Source organism: Lissotriton vulgaris, chromosome 10 (assembly GCF_964263255.1).
Source record: "Lissotriton vulgaris chromosome 10, aLisVul1.2, whole genome shotgun sequence".
In the NCBI taxonomy this organism is placed as follows: domain Eukaryota; kingdom Metazoa; phylum Chordata; class Amphibia; order Caudata; family Salamandridae; genus Lissotriton; species Lissotriton vulgaris.
In genome coordinates this window covers 813,131,452-813,150,229 of record NC_141698.1, presented here as the reverse complement: position 1 = coordinate 813,150,229, position 18,778 = coordinate 813,131,452, and the positions used below count along the sequence as shown (strand labels likewise).

General features: G+C 44.0%; 2 protein-coding genes across 2 annotated transcripts in view; both read left to right on the top strand.

The window, feature by feature from the left end:
• The window catches only part of ULK4 (unc-51 like kinase 4), a 1,855,260-nt gene that overhangs the window by 1,771,695 nt on the left and 64,787 nt on the right, over positions 1-18,778 (top strand). The gene's annotated exons all lie outside the window — the stretch shown is intronic.
• On the top strand, positions 3,050-3,554 carry LOC147688826 (ubiquitin-ribosomal protein eL40 fusion protein). The gene has a single exon (XM_086941728.1). It carries the CDS (start codon positions 3,099-3,101, stop codon positions 3,483-3,485), a length of 387 nt encoding a protein of 128 aa, XP_086797854.1. The 5' UTR covers positions 3,050-3,098; the 3' UTR covers positions 3,486-3,554.

Here is an 18,778-nt window from a genome sequence, read left to right as displayed (position 1 = left end):
CTCATTTTTGATGTGAAACATAGATTTGAGGAGTTTAAATTAATATCTTTTACAAACATATTGGCCTGCTGCTCATCACCCTTCCACAAGATAAAAATATCATCTATGTAGCGTAAATAACAGCATACATAATTGTCGACCCAATGTTTGTGTTTAGTCAACAGGACCTGCTTCTCCCACCAGCCAACGTGTAAACACGCATAGCTGGGGGAGAAGCAGGACCCCATAGCTACTCCTCTAAGATGTTTGAATAATTCAGAACCAAAGGCAAAAAAATTGTTATTCAAGCACCATTCAATTAAAAGAATGATCATTTTGTTGTGCTCATAATACTCTATACTTCTGCTGGATAAATAGTGTCTGATGGCTTCTAGTCCCTGTGCATGGTTGATGCTTGTGTATAGTGATTCCAGATCTAATGTTATTAATAACATATCAGTATTCCATGTTAGATTTTGAATCTTACATAAAAAGTCACTCGTATCACAAACATAACTTGGCAATTCCTTGACAAATTCTTGCAAAAAATAATCTATATACTGTCCAACATGCTCGCCCATACTGTTAATGGCAGAAATGATTGGTCTGCCAGGGACGGGATTCACAAGCTTGTGAACCTTAGGAATAAGGTATAATGATGGCATAACAGGGAATTCAGTGTTCATGAATTTGTATTCTTCAAAGGAAATGAGTCCCTCCCTACGCCATTGTGCCAGCATTTTTTGCAGATTGTCTTTCGCTTTAGTGTACTCTTTTTGGTTACTCTTTTCATAGCAGTTGGTATCGCCCAATTATCTTTTTGCTTCCGCAATATAGTCCTTTTTTGGCCAGATGACCAGATTGCCACCTTTGTCTGAATTTTTTATTACAATTTTACTATCTTCTGAAAGTCTCTTCATCAATTTGTCATACGCTCTTGACATGTGTAAGTTTTTCTTTCTCTTTTTGTTATTTGTTGATCGATACAATTTCTTAATATCATTTGTAACGCACTCGTGAAAAACATCTATGCAGTCTTTAGGCATCATGGGCATGAAATTAGACTTAGATTTGAATGCACTTAGGCCTGCTCCTTTTTGGAAAATGTCAATTTTGTTGAGTCTCACTTGTGTAGCTTGATCAATGTCGGGATCAGAAGAATCTGACTTCTCATTGAGATCATGTATTGTGAGGACAATTTCCGCATCAGATGATTGAAAAGGGGCAGAAACAAGAGGACCACCATTATCTGTGTTCCGTTGTATTCCGCTTTTGGTATTTTTGGAGGCGAAGTGTTTTTTCAATTTAAGTTTTCGACTGAAACAAAAAACATCCACTCTAGTGATGCTGTAGTTCATACTTTGTATCGGACAGTAGTTGAGGCCAAGTGATAAAAGTTGTTCCTCGGCCTTAGTCAAAGTTATAGTTGACAGATTAATTATAGTTTTATCTTCTACCGTCTGTTGCTCCAATTGCTTTTTTTTCTTCTTTTTTTGCTGATTTTTGTTTATATCTTCGTCTCCTTTCTTTTCGCCTTTTGTTTCTTCTTTTCTTGTTTGTTGTCGCGTCAGCATTGGTCGTGCTGTTTGGAGTCTCTCTTCGACTAAAAAATCCAATTCCTCAGCTAAGTCTAATCTAGTTGCCGGAAACTGGTTGGAAGATTCACAGCTGGAGACACTCGTAAGTGAAATCGTGCCACTGCTGATTGTGTCGTCATTATCCTCATTTTCCCGATTAGCTGCATTGAGTATTCTACTTGTAGAGGCTTCATTGAATAGTACATTAGACTTGCTCTTGCTTTTCTTATTGCTGTATTCTTGTCTCTTCTGTGCATTGTACTTGCGAGAGAAGGTGAAGATTCTACCGTAGTTATAATCATCTTCATCACGAGCAAATTTATGTTCTTTTCTGATCTTTATTTTTTCTTTGTGCTTTTCCAATCTGACATTCATAGCATCCCACATTTTCTTGGTTTCATCAGTAGTACCCTTGCTGTTAATTTCGTTTGTTAATTTCTCAATTTCCTCCAAAATTATATCCCGGTCAATTGTAGCATATTTAATTAAAATGTGGACCAAGTTCATGGAGGCTGCCAAATTGTTTTCTCCCCACTCCTTCAACATGGCAGGATTAGGTTTGTCAAAGCTGGGAGCAAGAAGGATTCGTAAACCACGAGGAACTCTTCCAACTTCAGCATATTTACTTAATGATTTGTGCTCCCACCATTTAGTTATTTCCTTTTTTTTATTTTTCTCCAGCTCCTTAAATAGCGTTTTAATGTTCATTGTAGCTGCATCTTGTGGGTTTTCATTAGGCGTTTTATTTCTTGTTGCAGTATTAGATGTTTTATTAAACATTTCCTCAGCCGCTGCTTCGCGCTTTCTCATTGCTTCCGCTTCTGCTGACATACTCTCTGTGCTGTTTAAACAAACGACTCGAGTTGAATAATGCCGGGTCTGGATAACGTCCTGTCCTTAACCTCTCTAACCTGAGTTAAATTCCCCAAATCACTCACCGCATTACAGGAGTCCTCAAGCCGTAGGTCCTCCGACCCATCCGGTCCGTAATCTCTTCAAGCGGCTTCAGCAATCTTTCGAAAACCCAGGGGGCAGCCGTCTGAATAATCCACCACGGAAACTTGTCAAACGATTTGAAATGCGGCTGCCGACTTTTTCAGCAGGGGGTCCGTGTGGCGGAGCAAATCAACTTCCGCTGCAATATTCACAGAATAGCTCCACAACACCTCCGGCAAGTAACACAGCAACACCAGCGAGAGAGGAGACGGACCACAGGATCAGGTGCAAAAGATTTATTTAGCACAGGGAAAGAGCTACGCGTTTCTGGCTACACGAGCCCTTGATCACGCTGTCAATCAATTTAAAATGTTCATTGCTTTAAATAAGTGTTTGTGCAAATACACGCCCCAAACAGTGACTTCATGTGTCACATGGTCATGAACATAAATGATATACTTAACAAAGATATCTATATGTATGTGTATATATTTTTTGCTTTACATTCTTTGTTTGTTATAAATTCATGCCTGCATGAATGCATAGTATATGTCCCTCCTTTCCTTCAGTGCGTGGCCGCCGTGCGGGTAATCCGTTGGTGCCAAGATGCAGATCTTCGTGAAAACCCTCACTGGGAAAACAATCACCCTCGAGGTTGAGCCCAGCGATACTATCGAGAATGTTAAGGCCAAAATTCAGGATAAAGAAGGTATCCCACCTGATCAACAACGTTTGATATTTGCTGGCAAGCAACTAGAAGATGGACGCACTCTCTCAGACTACAATATTCAGAAAGAGTCAACTTTGCACCTGGTACTGCGTCTTCGAGGTGGTATTATTGAGCCTTCTCTCCGCCAACTTGCCCAGAAGTACAACTGTGACAAAATGATCTGCCGCAAATGTTATGCTCGTCTCCACCCCCGAGCTGTAAACTGCCGCAAGAAGAAATGTGGGCACACAAACAACCTGCGCCCCAAGAAGAAGGTCAAATAAATGAATATCAAACCATTTGTATTCATTGCATTTGAGAAATATTTGGAAATAAAAAAATTAAAAACTTTGGCTTTGTTGTAATGAGGGAAAATGTTGTGAAGTGTGTGTGGAGGGGGGGGGTTCTGAATGGGGCGTTACTAAGGTGGTACTAGACATGGCTCCAACTTGAGTGCCTGGTCTAGGAGGGCTGCCTCACTTACCTGCTACTGGCAGGCTACCTTTAGAAAGTCTTAAGCCCTTGATGGGCCTATGTCTGTCTCTTAGCGCTCAGTCTTTTGGGGGCTGAGCCTTGCTCCTTCTTGAAACTTCTCCAAACCACTGCCCTCGTACTTCCCATGTTTCGCTAATGCCCTTCGCCAGCTCTTCTGGTATTCAATACTGGTTGCTCTTTCACTCCACACTACCATGGATTTTATGGTGGTTCTTGACTAATTTGGAGTATGGCTTAATGATTTGTGCTCCCACCATTTAGTTATTTCCTTTTTTTTATTTTTCTCCAGCTCCTTAAATAGCGTTTTAATGTTCATTGTAGCTGCATCTTGTGGGTTTTCATTAGGCGTTTTATTTCTTGTTGCAGTATTAGATGTTTTATTAAACATTTCCTCAGCCGCTGCTTCGCGCTTTCTCATTGCTTCCGCTTCTGCTGACATACTCTCTGTGCTGTTTAAACAAACGACTCGAGTTGAATAATGCCGGGTCTGGATAACGTCCTGTCCTTAACCTCTCTAACCTGAGTTAAATTCCCCAAATCACTCACCGCATTACAGGAGTCCTCAAGCCGTAGGTCCTCCGACCCATCCGGTCCGTAATCTCTTCAAGCGGCTTCAGCAATCTTTCGAAAACCCAGGGGGCAGCCGTCTGAATAATCCACCACGGAAACTTGTCAAACGATTTGAAATGCGGCTGCCGACTTTTTCAGCAGGGGGTCCGTGTGGCGGAGCAAATCAACTTCCGCTGCAATATTCACAGAATAGCTCCACAACACCTCCGGCAAGTAACACAGCAACACCAGCGAGAGAGGAGACGGACCACAGGATCAGGTGCAAAAGATTTATTTAGCACAGGGAAAGAGCTACGCGTTTCTGGCTACACGAGCCCTTGATCACGCTGTCAATCAATTTAAAATGTTCATTGCTTTAAATAAGTGTTTGTGCAAATACACGCCCCAAACAGTGACTTCATGTGTCACATGGTCATGAACATAAATGATATACTTAACAAAGATATCTATATGTATGTGTATATATTTTTTGCTTTACATTCTTTGTTTGTTATAAATTCATGCCTGCATGAATGCATAGTATATGTCGTGTTGAAAATCATTAATTCATTATTACATCGTCGCCAGGGGCTATTCTGGAAGTGGTTGGAATTGTACCGAATATATATATATATATATATACATATATATATATAATATATATATTCACTTGATAATGCTGCTCGAGAGATCCACAACCAATCACCGCTGATGTCGTCGGTAGTAGCAGCCACTACTCTTAGTATCCACAACTTCCGAGTCCCGTTAAATAAATGGACACAGAGAGGACACACCAAGAGAACATTGCACAAATCCTTTTATTGTGCACTCGTGGAACAAGCACGATGCGTTTCAGCGTTAGCCTTTTTCAAGTAGCCACCATTTTGCATTTTACACTTTTATAAGTCCATCCTCCATGTCTTAATTCAAAAACATAAACATAAAAGAAATACTTAAATTGTATACCTTTGATTATAAAACAGTCTATGTGCATATCAACATTTGTGATTGCTTCACACTTCGACAAATGTCAATCTTATCGTTAAGTTTGTAAGTTTAGACACGGAGAGTGATTTTGCTTATACGGACCGCCCCTGTCCTCAGCTCCGCGACCGTGAACTACACAATCGCTAAGGAGGTTGGGAATTGTAGTGTGAACTCCCTTAGATACGGGTTACTATTTGGTTTTGGACCCGTCCGGCAGTTTAAAAATATTTGGCAATATCATAACTCTGCTGAGAACTGTGTGACAACCAATAGGGGATCATGAGCTTATCGGTATACCCATTATGGCCAATATATTATACTGCCTGTATCCCGGGAGCTCCCTTGGTTTATACAGTAAAGCGTTGGCCGTTGCTCCGGTTACGGATTTAACACGCCCATCTGAATAGCAAATTAGTTGTAGGCAATACAGTGGTTCGATACTTCAATAAGTGTCACCAAACAGTCTCAGCATTAAATCTAATTGGGATTAGATTTCAAAAAACATATACTTGATGATAAGGGAGCTCCCTTCGTCATCTTCGATTCCCTTAAATTGATCCATACAGGGGCTGGGATAGTGTCAATGTGGTGGCAGGTCTAATGTTCGAGTGCTTATAAATCATGGATAAGTAAAACGTGAGTCAATACATAGTGAGTTACAGTGAAAATCATTATCATAAAATTTCAAACATAACATAACGTTATCCAACATAAGTAATAACCGACATATATTATTATTCCCCGTGAAAATTGTGTTGCTCTACTTATGACCATCTGATTTACAGGATTACTCGCAAAAAACATTGCTATACCTTAGAGATTATTGCAATCATTCTCATATTGATAAAGATGGTCCCTTCAGAGAGTTTCACTACTAAAATAGTGCTAGTGGTTACTGTGTACACATATCACTCACACTGCGGGTTAGCCTTAGCCCTATGCCATTCACGTGTTCAAGAGCCTATATGGGATGAAAGTTCTTCTCCATAATTCAGTCCATTCTGGGTCTTACTTCCCATATCAATATTGTTTTTGGACTCTTTAATCCTAAATTGTGCCTCTCGGTCTCCACCTCTAATGCTCCTAGGTATCTTATCTATGCCATAGAACCTCAAACTCCCATTATTGCTAATATGGCTTTCTTCATAATGACGAGCCATGGGATAATTGTGGTCCTTGTTGTTAATGGCACGTAAGTGCTGTAAGATCCTTACCTTAAGAGGATGCTTCGTGCTGCCTACGTACTTGAGGCCACATGGGCATTCAAGCACGTAGACTACAAAGTCTGTATTGCAGTTTATTTGGTGTTGGATTGTTCTTTTTTGGCCTGTCCCTATCTTGTAATCTCTACGTGATTTACCATTGCGATCACATTTGCAGTTACCGCAAACTGAAAAACCTTTAGGGATAGGGGGCCACTTATTTTTCGATGGTTCAACTAGGTAACTGTGTACAAGTCTATCCCTCAGGGATCGTGCCCTACGATAAGTTACCTGTGGTTTAGTACCCACAAGTTCCCCAATAATAGGGTCAGAGATCAACAGTTTCCAATTAGCCCTCATTACTTTTTCCAGTGCCCATGCTCCCCTGCTGAAGTTTGTAATCATACGGGGTGCACTTGGTTGATCTTTATTATTGATTCCTTTTCTTTTTTTGTCACTAATAGATGTTCTAAACAGGACTTCTTCTTGACTGAGATCTTGAACTTTATTCTGGGCAATTTTTAGTGTTTCCTCGTCATATCCCCTTTCAGTGAAACGTTTCCGCATTGCCTTCTGTTCTTTCTCATAATCAATGTCGGTGCTGCAATTGCGGCGAGCTCTTAACAATTCCCCGTAGGGAATACTTCTCTTCAGAGGAATGGGATGGTGGCTCACTGAATGCAGCACTGCATTGCCTGCTGTCGCCTTGCGGAACAGACGTGTCGTCACGTTACCTTCCTGTACCTCAACTGCCACATCCAGAAATTCACAATATGTGTTACTGATAGTATAAGTAAAGCGAAGGTTGAGATCATTTGTTCCAAGGTGATTGATGAACTGTTTAGCTAATGTCTCAGGGCCATTCCAAATTACGAACAGGTCGTCGATGTACCTGACCCACATCAAGATGTGGTCAGTGTACATCTCCGATCCTTCTGACCAGACGACCTGTTCCTCCCACCAGCCTAGGAAAAGATTCGCTAGGCTGGGGGCAAAACAAGTCCCCATCGCGGTCCCAGATCGTTGCCGGTATACCGCTTTTTCAAAGAGGAAAATATTCTCTTGTAAACAGTACAACATCATAGTTCCAAGCATAGCATTGTGCTCATGACAGTCCACATGTCGACTTCTTAAATAATACATACTTGCTTCCACTCCCTTCACTTGATTAATGCATGTATAGAGTGAACACACATCCATACTGATCATATGATAACCGTCCTCCCATTTCAGATCATGCAGTCTCTTCAAAAAATCAGTACTATCCCTGCAATAAGAGTTCAGGTTAAGCACATATTCATTTAGATATAGATCCAAAAATGTGGAGGTATTTTCCAATAAGCCGCCATTGGAGGACACAATTGGACGCCCTGGTGGTGTAGTGGGGTCCTTGTGGATCTTCGGGAGAAAATATATACAGGGAATGCGTGGATTGTCTTTTTTCAAGAATTTATATTCATCTGTATCAAGTAGTCCTGTATGATACCAGCCTCCAAGTAATGTATGGTAGTCTTTGATGGTTTTTCTGTATTGCTCCCAATTGATCACTTCATAACATGTGCCATCGCTTAATTGTCTTATGGCCTCTGTTTTGTAGTCTTTATAATTCATCACTACAACCTTGCCCCCCTTATCGGAGGGCTTAATCACAATTGAGGCATCCTCCTCCAACATTTTCAGGGAGGTTCTTTGATCTTTAGTCAGATTGTCCCATTTCGAGTTTTTGAAGTTTTTTCTTGTTCTCTTTAATTCTGTTACCACTGCTAGGCTATAGGCTTCTATGTTGTCATATGGGACATTTGGATTAAATTTAGTCTTTAATCTTAGGCCACTGTGTTTTATTCGTCTGTTTGTTACACCACATGCCTCTGAGAACCACATGGTTGCTTCTCTCGTCTTCGATATATATATATATAGCATTATTCAAACTTTAAAACATTCTCTACATGTGAAGAAGTCTAAAATTGGAAGCTAAAAATTCAGTTGGTGTTATTACCTTGATTTGGTTGGAGCAGCACAAGTACAGCAAATAGAATCTAGTATAAACAATCAGTGGGCCACCATGCAGTACCCTCGCACACAGCAAATTCAAATAATAAATTGTGTCAGTGTAGACATTTGTACAGAATAGAAACTAACCCTGTTAGTGGACAAAACAAATTCTTAAATAACAAATCATTTGTTGGAAATGTGGTGATTTAATTTTCTGAAAGAGAAATCCAGTAATGGTATGCACGAACAAAAAGAGAGCATGCATTAAGAGTAAAAAAACAATAAAGTTATTAGCTAGCGTCTAGCATATCGCTTTGTATTTTAGAAATAAAATGAGATTTTGAAAAACTCCATCTTAACAGTTAAAATTGTTGTATTTTTTGTTTTATTTGTGTATTAAGTAATTTCTATAATTTGTATATCTGTTTGACGTATATGTGTATTTGTGTAGCGTTTTGAGATTTAAATCCTACATATTGCTTAGGTGGGGGTCCCAGGCTTCTGAAGTGATTCTTTGGGGTCCACAGTAGTCAAAGGTTTAAGAACCTTTGTTGTACAGCATCCCCGATGCTATGCAGCACAGCGAAAGAAAAATGTGAAAAAAGTCTGACTCAGCTGTCAGCGTCGCCTTGTAGATGTTCCCACCATACATGTGCCTGCCTTCAAAATTACGCAAATGCTTTCTTTTCTTTTTATTTACCATTCGATTTGGATCAGTAAATAAAAAGAAAGAAATTCACAAAAGCATTTATTATTATTTTTTAATCCGTAGCAACATGGGGCGCAAGCAACATGGTAGTGGGTACAAGCTCCCAACTACAGGAGGGTGGAAGCAACACAGTGGGCCTCTGGGGGTTAAAAAAAGACAGGGGAATAAGCAGGAGGAAGCAGCATGGAGGGCCTGCAGGGGAACTAAGAACATGGAGGGCACGGGTGGAGTGCAGAGTAAAAGCAAATGGGTGTGAGAGAGAACAACTTAGAGCTGGGGAGAAACACACAGGTGAGAAAATGAAGCAGGAGAAGTCACGCGAGAGTGAGTGCATTGCGCAGGAGGGCACAGAATAAGTACAATGGCAAGAGAGAGCAACACCAAGGACGGTGGGTGGAAGAGAAACACACTAGGGAGACAAAGTGAACAAAAAAATGCACTCTCTGGAGTGCTTATGACAAAAGAAAAATAGTAGTTCCCTAAAAGTGATCAGTGGAAGGACTCACTCAATTGGCAATGCTGGGGGCATAGGGCCGGTACTAGATGGTCAAGGCAAGCCAGTGGCATAGCTAGCCCTTTGGCAGCTCATGGCAGTCCCTGAATTTTCTGCCAGTGGCAGCCGGAATGAAGAGCGGAGGGGGTTGGCGAGATCTCCGGTTCGTTAGCCACCACGTAGCAGCTGCTTGAAAAGCAGGGGGTTAGGGGGATATGGGGTTGAGAGACTGCCTGTCCCGAGATTGCAGGTAAGAGCAGTGGGAGACCACCGCCCCCCAAAACCCATGCCACCTGGTGCGAACCGCCCCCGCTACGCCACTAAGGCAAGCCATTAAATAAAAAAGCTGCCAAATTAGAGTGACATAAAGCCAAGCAGTGGTTAGCAATGGTCAGGCTACAAACCCCTCAATGTTCTTAGTAAGCCCACAATTTCTCTTTCACAACCAGACAGCCAGACAACAGACAGCTCCCCTGCTAAAAACATCACAAACATGACTTATTTGAATGCACATTAATCTGCATATCAATCTAGCTATCAATCACGTCAAAACTACTCGTCTTTTTTCATATAAAATAAAGTTCAGTATTTTTAGGCAAATTCATTTTAGTAGAAACTATTCTTTGTTAGCTTTGGAAGCAGAATCAAGCATGTGTGAATTTTCATCAATTTAAATTCATGGAAGGTCGGCTAAAGTTTCCGTTGCGGAATAGGATAACTTGCATTCTCTGATTGAGAAATAATTGTACGTTATTGCCCTTTGATCAATACATTCATAGCAGTTAGAACCCTCTGTAAAGGTCATTAATTACTTTGTTACTTGCTTAATATGGGCCAGTGTTGAGTGGATATGATGGAGAGAAGAGCATTTAACAGCTGTTTAAATTAGGCAGCAAGTTTATTAGCAGTGGGCCTATGAACACACCTTACAGAGGCAGAGGCCAGAGAAAAGGATCAGTTGTTCTGGTCTGTCGGTGCCCCAGCTTCACACTCCCACTAGAATGCCGGCAAACAGTGGTTAGTACCAGTAGTGTAAGCTTTCTGATTGGCTGCGCCAATATCTTCATTCCATGAAGGATGATAATTATATTTGTGTTTTAATTATAATATTCTTCTGTATGACTCCTATTAACCCCTTTTCAATTGAGCAATTAAATGATGTTGCTTGCCTGTTTGCATAATCAAAAAAGTGATGGTGGTAAAAGCCTGAACTTCGCACTATCTTCTAATTATAGTGATATTTAATTTAATTTTTATAAAGTTGCATCTAACATTTGAAAAGTATCAAACATAGTTTCATATATCATGTTACAATTAATCAAAATTGCTAAAAGTAATATTTCAAGTCTTCAATTCACAAAGTAGCAGAATTCTCAGATTATTAAACAGGAAAGATCCAGATTTCCAAAATGCAGGAAGAGGTCTCTAAACAAGTTTTTGTATTTAATTGCCCAATTGTAACCTGCTGCTTTCACATGCACGTGATTACTGTGCATCATACCCACCCATTATAAAATGTACATAGAGCTGCATATGTACACCTGTAATAAGGAGTGTATCTCTATCTCTTTATCTCGATCTCAACAGTGGAGGGGTGCCAGATCAAGCTCATTGACGACCTGGCCTTTATTTATGCAAGAGAGTTTAAGTGTGGTTGTTATGCCTTTTCTCCAAGGCCTGGGGCAGTGAGTGACTACAGGGAACTGTTGTTTGTCACTGCTCTTCCATAAATAAGATTGGCTACGAATCTCTTTTTATGCTTAATTTTCCAATGGGAGATGATCAAGCAGTCAAAGTTTAGCCCAGAATTTGTCGCGAGGCACCCAGCAGGGCTGTCCCCTGTCGCCGCTTTTATTTATCTTTGCAATGGAGTTGTTAGTCCGGCATTTTCAAGAGAAGCATTTGCATAGGGGTCTGCAGTTTAATACTGGACCATTGCTGGTTTCTTTATATGCGAACAATGTTATTCTTTATGTGCATAAACCATTGGAGAACCTAGATCCCTTGATACCGAAAATCATTTGTTTCGGGCAATTCTCAGATCTAGGTATCAACTGGCACAAATCAGTTATATTTTCCCTAGCATCAAGCATGGTACAGTGGGACTGTGAGTTCCCGCTGGATATGTGCATGACTCAACCAAATACTTGGGCGTTCACATCCATCTGGACACGGCCATCACGCTTAGGCTCAATTATGGTCAAGCGGTTCATAATTTGGTGGAACAGGTGGAGAGGTGGCTGCGCCACCCCTCTCGGGCCGGGTTGTCCTGATCAAAATGCTCGTGCTGCCAAAATGTTTATACCTCTTTAACAACATTCCAATCCCTTTACCGAATAGCTTTTTTTTTTAAGACTGCGCTCTCACTTGATTAGACTGACTTGGGGGGCAGGCGACCGAAGGTAAGGTGGCAGGTAATGACCTTGCCAAAGGACAGGGGTGGGTTCAGAGTCCCAGATCTTAGGCTCTATTACTTGGTTGCCCAGTGCAGCTATGTGTATGCCTGGTGCCATCCTGATGCTAGAATCACTTATCTACGACCTGTGGCAGACTTGGTTCTCCCTGAGGTCTTGCAAGCTGTGTTGCCCAAGGGCCTGGCAAGGGACACCAGGGATATACAAACTGTTTCCACCACTAGTTGGGCTTGGGACAAGCTGCGGTGCACTGCTGGCGCCCCTCTATTGTATCCCTCGGCATTGCCTACCCCTAATAATTGCTGGATACCGATCATGGGGGAAAAATTAGTGCTGCGCACGTTAACCAAATTTGACATTACCTAGTTTGGAGACCTATTCCCGGGAGGGCACATCTTCCAATTGACAGAGGAGGATCGTTTCCCCGCTGCCACCCTCCTGGACAGATTTGTTATGGACCGGGTGCGCTCAGCTCTTTGGGCGACTTTACCCAGTTTCCCTCTTGAACCAGATTTGTGTATTCCGCTCATGATGACGATAGAGAATGCCAAGAGTACGCACTTGATTTCTAAGTTATATCGTAAATGCTTGTCCACAATCTCTGTCACAGATGATAAACTCCGGTGGGCCTGGGAGGAGGACTTGGGGCACCCCATCCACAACGAACAGTTGGTCAAATGTTGTTCATGACGAAAATGGTTTCCCTAAATAGTCGCCACAAGCAAATTCATTTTACATTTTTACGCAGGCTCCACGTGACCCCAGGGACAACCCACAGATTAGACCCGCCCAGACCAAACACCTACTTAAAATGCAGGGCTCCCCAGGCGGACTTTGTTCACCTCACTTGGACATGCATAAAGAGCTTATTGGGTAAAAGTGCATAAGATACTCTGGGACATGGTAGAACTAGAGGTGGAGCCCACTCCAGAGGGGGCATTACTGGGCTATGTGGTAAATTTTCCAAAAACAGTCGGGAGGTTTGTTGCCCTAGGCTTATTGTTGGCGAAAAGAGAGATTGACTTACCCTGTTGGAGTAAAGCCACTCCTACATTTAAGAACTGGCTGAGCAGCTTAACTTATATCAATACAAATAGAAACTTATTCGCCAGTACCTTGCCACGCTCTTCGCAGCCTAAAGACATCTGGGGTCCACTCAAGAACTATGGGGCCATGGAGTGGCTACACCCTGCCACACCGATTGGGCAGGGCATAGTCCCCTTCTGGGTGGGTTGATATCATAGATGGGCTGGGTGAGACGTCTTTTTTCACCCTCTAGAAATAGATTTGCAAAGCTATGCACAGATATCATGTTGGATACGCCGCAGGACATTGCAGAGGTTGGGGGAATGTTGGGACGATTGCTAGCAGCCTCTTGGATGGAATTTGATATTCCTATGTGATGACTGTACATGCCATATTTTTATGTGATGAATTGTGACAGTGAGCTTCATGATTTATTTTCTGTTACCGTATGATGCAAAATGGTAAATAAAGTTCTACCAAAAAAACAAAGTTTAGCCCAGAAGAGGGTATCATTTTTGATCCAGGTGCATTATGACATTGTAATTACACAAAGCAGATCTATATCCAGTCGGATGTATTGGGTTTATTGAAAGTCACAAAATGTAGCACAATTAAACAGGTAACAAAAAAAACATTGTGGCGGTTCAAAAGTGCTCCAGAGATTACATGCGAGTAACGGCTAAGTCAAGCTTATGTTCAATTGAGCTCCATTTTCTCCTTGGCACGAACTGAAGAGAGGGCTGCACAACTTGGCTCATTTTGAAAGTCTAGATGTGCTTTTTAGGATTATTGTTTCAGCTCCCAAACTCCTGTCGATGAATGCCAGAACATATCAGTGCTTTCGGATGGATATCTACCCACAGATGCCTCAACTCTTGAATACAACCAGGGTGATAGACTGCATTCTGAAAAGGTTGCCATAGCTCCTGTGTGCCTGTAGGTGGCACGATCAGTCTCAATCATGACTCCGTCCAACCCCAGACATTACATCTGGGAGCGCATAAAGGCACCAAACGTGCATGCTGACATCGATTCATTTTATTCCACACCTTTGATGTGGATCCAAAGTAAAGCTTCAACCAAGCCTCCTCATACTGCAGTCTTTCCTGGCAAACTGATTCTTAGGACAGGAGAATCCTTTCATCCTATTGTTGTTGACATCTTTCCATGTGGGGCGATCCATTTAATTTCCAAAACTCTTCTGTCCTCCACATTCTGTCTAGTGGGGAGGAGAGGCTACAGAGGTTGGACGTTCAGCGTCCCCTATTTTTTTCTGTATTGATAGGACTGAAGAGTACCTCATTAATGATCAACTATTTGTTGGCTTTACCTGTGAGGAAGGGAAAAATAGTTCAAGAGTGAACTTTATCATGATTGATTGTATTCTTTAAACAGTGTTATACTTTAGGTAAAAAGGATCCCCAAGGATCTTGAGGCCCACTTCACCACAGCAAAGTCTGCAACTTCAGCTGTAGCTCGTGGTGTTCGTGCCTTGGAGATGTGTCAAGCCACTACTTGGCTACAGTAGTATTTTCACCAGACACTACTCTTTCAATTCACAGGTCAGTAGCGAGGACTGTTTTCCCCATGTTTTGCTGCAGGACTTCCTGGTGCAAGTCCACTCCTTAGACGCAAATCCTTTGAGGGGGGTTGCTTTAGTACTGATCTAAAAGGTGAGGAATCTGTACATTGAAATAGCCATTGTTAGAATAAGCTACTTACCTTCGGCAACACTCTTTCTGGTGGATGTTCTGTCTACCCTTAGATTCCTTACAGCCCAGCCTTCTGTTCTTTGGATTGGACTTCAGGTCTAATAATGCTCTATGGTTGATTTTCTCACTGCCAGTCACCATTTCCGTGTTGTCAACCACACACCCCATTTGAGGGTGTGGAATAAAGGAGAAAACTGATGTCAGTGCATAGGAGTGCACTGATGTGCACTTCTTTGTCATCATGTCCCGAGCAGGACAAAGTCATGACAAAGGTCTAAAGCACCACCTATAAGTGAGCAGGAGCTACTTGAAGAGATTCCAGATCCAGTGTGGTGCTTGGGTGGAATTCACAAAGTGAGGAATTTGAGAGTAGAGAGCTGGAAGCTTGCCAATGTAACTCAGCAGGTTTAACAAAAGTCAATTAGCCAGACCCCGACCCAACAGATGTATCAAGGGCAAAGGGGGTCAGTGAGCCTTCTAGGACTGGATGCAAGAACCAATGTAAAAACGTAATTCAATGTCTTCACAGTAGCTCAGAGCCTTCAAACTCCCAACAATGGTTGTGGGTACCAGCAGAGGACAAAGGAGCAGGTGTATCTCAAACTGCTGTGAGGTCTAATACATGTGAAAATAGAGGTGCAGGAATAAAAGAGGAGTTTTGCATCCCCAGTTAACTTCAACGTTCTGTTTTGGCTCTTCTTTGTCACAAACAAGATTTCCCAGTGCCAAGGGTACCCCCTGGACCTAGAGCTTCTGCCATGCAGGCATGAGCACAAATTTAGGGTCAGAGTGGCACCAAATTCCAACGTAGCAGGAGCCAAACAACTCTATTTTGTAAAGGATGGTTCAAGGAGCTATGGTATCTGTTAGGGCAGACAGTTAGTGGATAACACACAAAAAGCGCTTAATACATGATAAAGATGATTAGGCTGATAGCTCTGTGTTAGGGAAATCCCACCAAAAGTAGCTCTCTTAACATCGAGGTATTTAGTGGAAGACCTTTAAGATGGAGATTTGACTGAACACAAACTAAAATGGCCACTTAAAGTCCATGGCTCCACTCTTGCACCTTAACATCCAATCAAATACTATCCGATAGAAGTAGCATCCATATTTCCTCCTTGAGAGTGAAGATTTGGTGATCAATGCAAGCGTCTTGGGACAGAAAATGCCTTGTACTCCGCCTAATGTGATTGAGCAAAGACGCAATGATGCTACAAAACATGAAGGCAGGCCTATGTCCCTGGCATTAAGATTGCTGGGCAAGGTAGCTTCAGAATGAAGATGAAATGTGGAAGGTAACTGTGGCTGATTCTTCTTCTCAGCCATGTCAGGGAAGGCTGATGGAGGGAGAAGTGGACTTAGTGACTGCAGGCAGTGGTGGAGCCCACCATTTTGAAGGAGACCTGTAGTGGAGCGGGCCGCTACCAGGTCCTGTCACCCTGAACCAGGAGTTGTTGTCCCCTAGAGGCTGAGGAGGTGCAGTCTGCCCAAGAAGCTAGTTCCAAAGGGTCCCTGGTGCCCTCCAGATACAGAGGGTGACTTTAGAAGAGGTGAGAGACAATTTTTCCTACACCGGGTGGATTATTAATCAAATGACTAGGTGCTGTAATCTGGGGTGCCTGTCCACTCAAAGGGGCATGGTGTAAAGAAGTAGTTAATAGATAGACCTAAATTAAGCAGACCCACCCTAAGCACTGCATCTCGCCATAAATCATCAGTGACCGGGAGACTGCACTTGAATACACCACATTAATATTCACCCGGGCTAAATAACTCCTAGAAATTTAAAGTAGAGGACTTGGATTATAATACATCAAGATTATGAAATAACCCTGCTAGCTTCAGCTGTGCAAACATTCGATAAACAAGTAAAATGCATGGCGCTGGACTAGCCTGACTTGGCGCCCCTGATGTATCAATCTGGGTCAGACCTGCTACCATTAATTTTTTTGTGTGACGGCTACGAATGGGATATTGATTTGCCTGGTGTGGCTACACCAGCGCTATCAAGCATGCACACTGGATTGACCAGGAATGTAACTGGTGGAATGTTTCATGCAGAGAAATGGCGAAGAACAGACAGAACTTAAACAAGGTAACATATTACAATAGGAAGTGTGCCTAGACAACCGAAACGGCTTCTGAAATGCCCAGTGTAATACACCAAGCTAAGATTTTTTCAGCTGCGGAAGTTGATGTCAAGTCTATCCTGACAGAGGGGGGCGTGGCTTGGACGCCGATCGGGATGGCGGCGTGAGCTTGCAGCTCCGCGCAGGGTCCCGCTAATTCTCCTGAAATCAGCACCCGGAGCGACCCCTGGTCGGTCTGACTGGCCTACGAAGAGTTGGGGAGCCACTGGGGAGCGGCGGAAAGCACTTTTGGGGTTCGCTGGCCCCGTGGAGACCTCCTAAGACGACGGCCGAGGTGTCGCCCGGAGTGTGAAGAAAATGGCGGCGGCGCGGACCGATGGCCTCGGAAACCGAAACTGAGCGGAATTGGCTTCGACTGGCGGGGTGGCCCGCTTCTACGAGATCGGAGTTGTGGGAGCTGTAGATGCGGTCCTGAAGGCGGGGAGTTTGGTGCCCAGCATTTGGTCAGGGCAACTGGGGGCGACTGCTCGTCTCTACTCCTTCTCCCCCTCCCCCACCCCCCGGAGGCAGTGAGGTGAACGGCGCCGGTCCTCCAGCTCCCTGGAGTTGCGGGCATTGTGGTGGCACTCTGTCGCGATCATTGCTGAGACGCACGTCCCACTGGACAGTGGTTGCTGGGACTTGGACTTGGCGAGGCCTTCTGCCCGTGCAGAGGCGACGGAGCAACCTAAGATGGCGGCTGCTGGGGGAGCGACCACCACGGAGCAGGGCCAGGAGGAGATGGCCGCACTAACCCAGGTCGGCGAGGGCCCCCCGCCGATGATGGATCAGGAGCAGAGGCTACACCGACGCTTGGATGCCATACTGGATGCTATCACCTCGACCAAGGAGGCATTGCAGCAGGACATTGCGCAGGTCGCTACGGGGCTGGGGCTCCTGCGAGCGGATCACGCCAAGTTGACGGATAAGGTGAAGGACCATGAACAGCTCTTATTGGACCTGAAACCGGCGGTGGTGACCGCGGAACATAAGATAACAGACATCCTGACCCGGCTGGACATGCTGGAACGACGGGCGGAGGATGCCGAAAGCCGCAACAGAAGGAACAACGTGCGGGTCGTAGGCCTGCCGGAACGGATTGAGGGGGAGGATGCGGTGGCCTACATGGAGGAATGGTTCCGGACTGTGGTGGCACCGGAGGGACTTACTTCCTTCTTTACATTGGAACGAGCTCACAGGGTGCCGGCTCGCCCGCCTGCGCTTGGCCGCCCCCCCCGACCGATGGTGGTGAGGCTCCTTCATTATAAGGACCGGGACCTCCTAATCCAGAGAGCTCGGGCTTCGGGCCCATATGAGGTGGAAAACAGCAGGGTCACGATCTTCCCGGACTACACTCAGGCGGTCCAGAAGAATAGGGCATCGTTTCTGGCAGTGAAAAAGGAGCTGAGGGAGGAGGGCATCCAGTACTCCTTGCTCTTCCCGGCCAAGCTGCGGATAATCCTGGATGGGGCCACGCACTTTTTTCAGACCCCGGATGAAGCATGGCTGTGGTTGGAATCATACAGAGCTGGCACGGACAGGAATCACAAAAGTCGACGAGATCGGCCTAAACCGCCTCAGGTCCGGCAGTCCCAAAGGATCCGCTCCCGCAATAGGCGCCAGCGAGAGAAACGGGAGGCCCAAATGGCTGCGGACAAGAGAGAGGCGCTTGCAGCGACGGCGGCCATTACGAGATCGCAGCCGGAGAGTGAACTGGCAGCGACGGACTCTGGCGACGACGGCGGCAGGACCGGTGAGGAACTTTCGGAGGCGGAAAGCTCGAAGGGGCCGGTGGTTACCCCCCAGACATCTGATGAGATTTTTCATGGCTGATTTTTCATTGGGACTTGGACACGATTTTTGGTA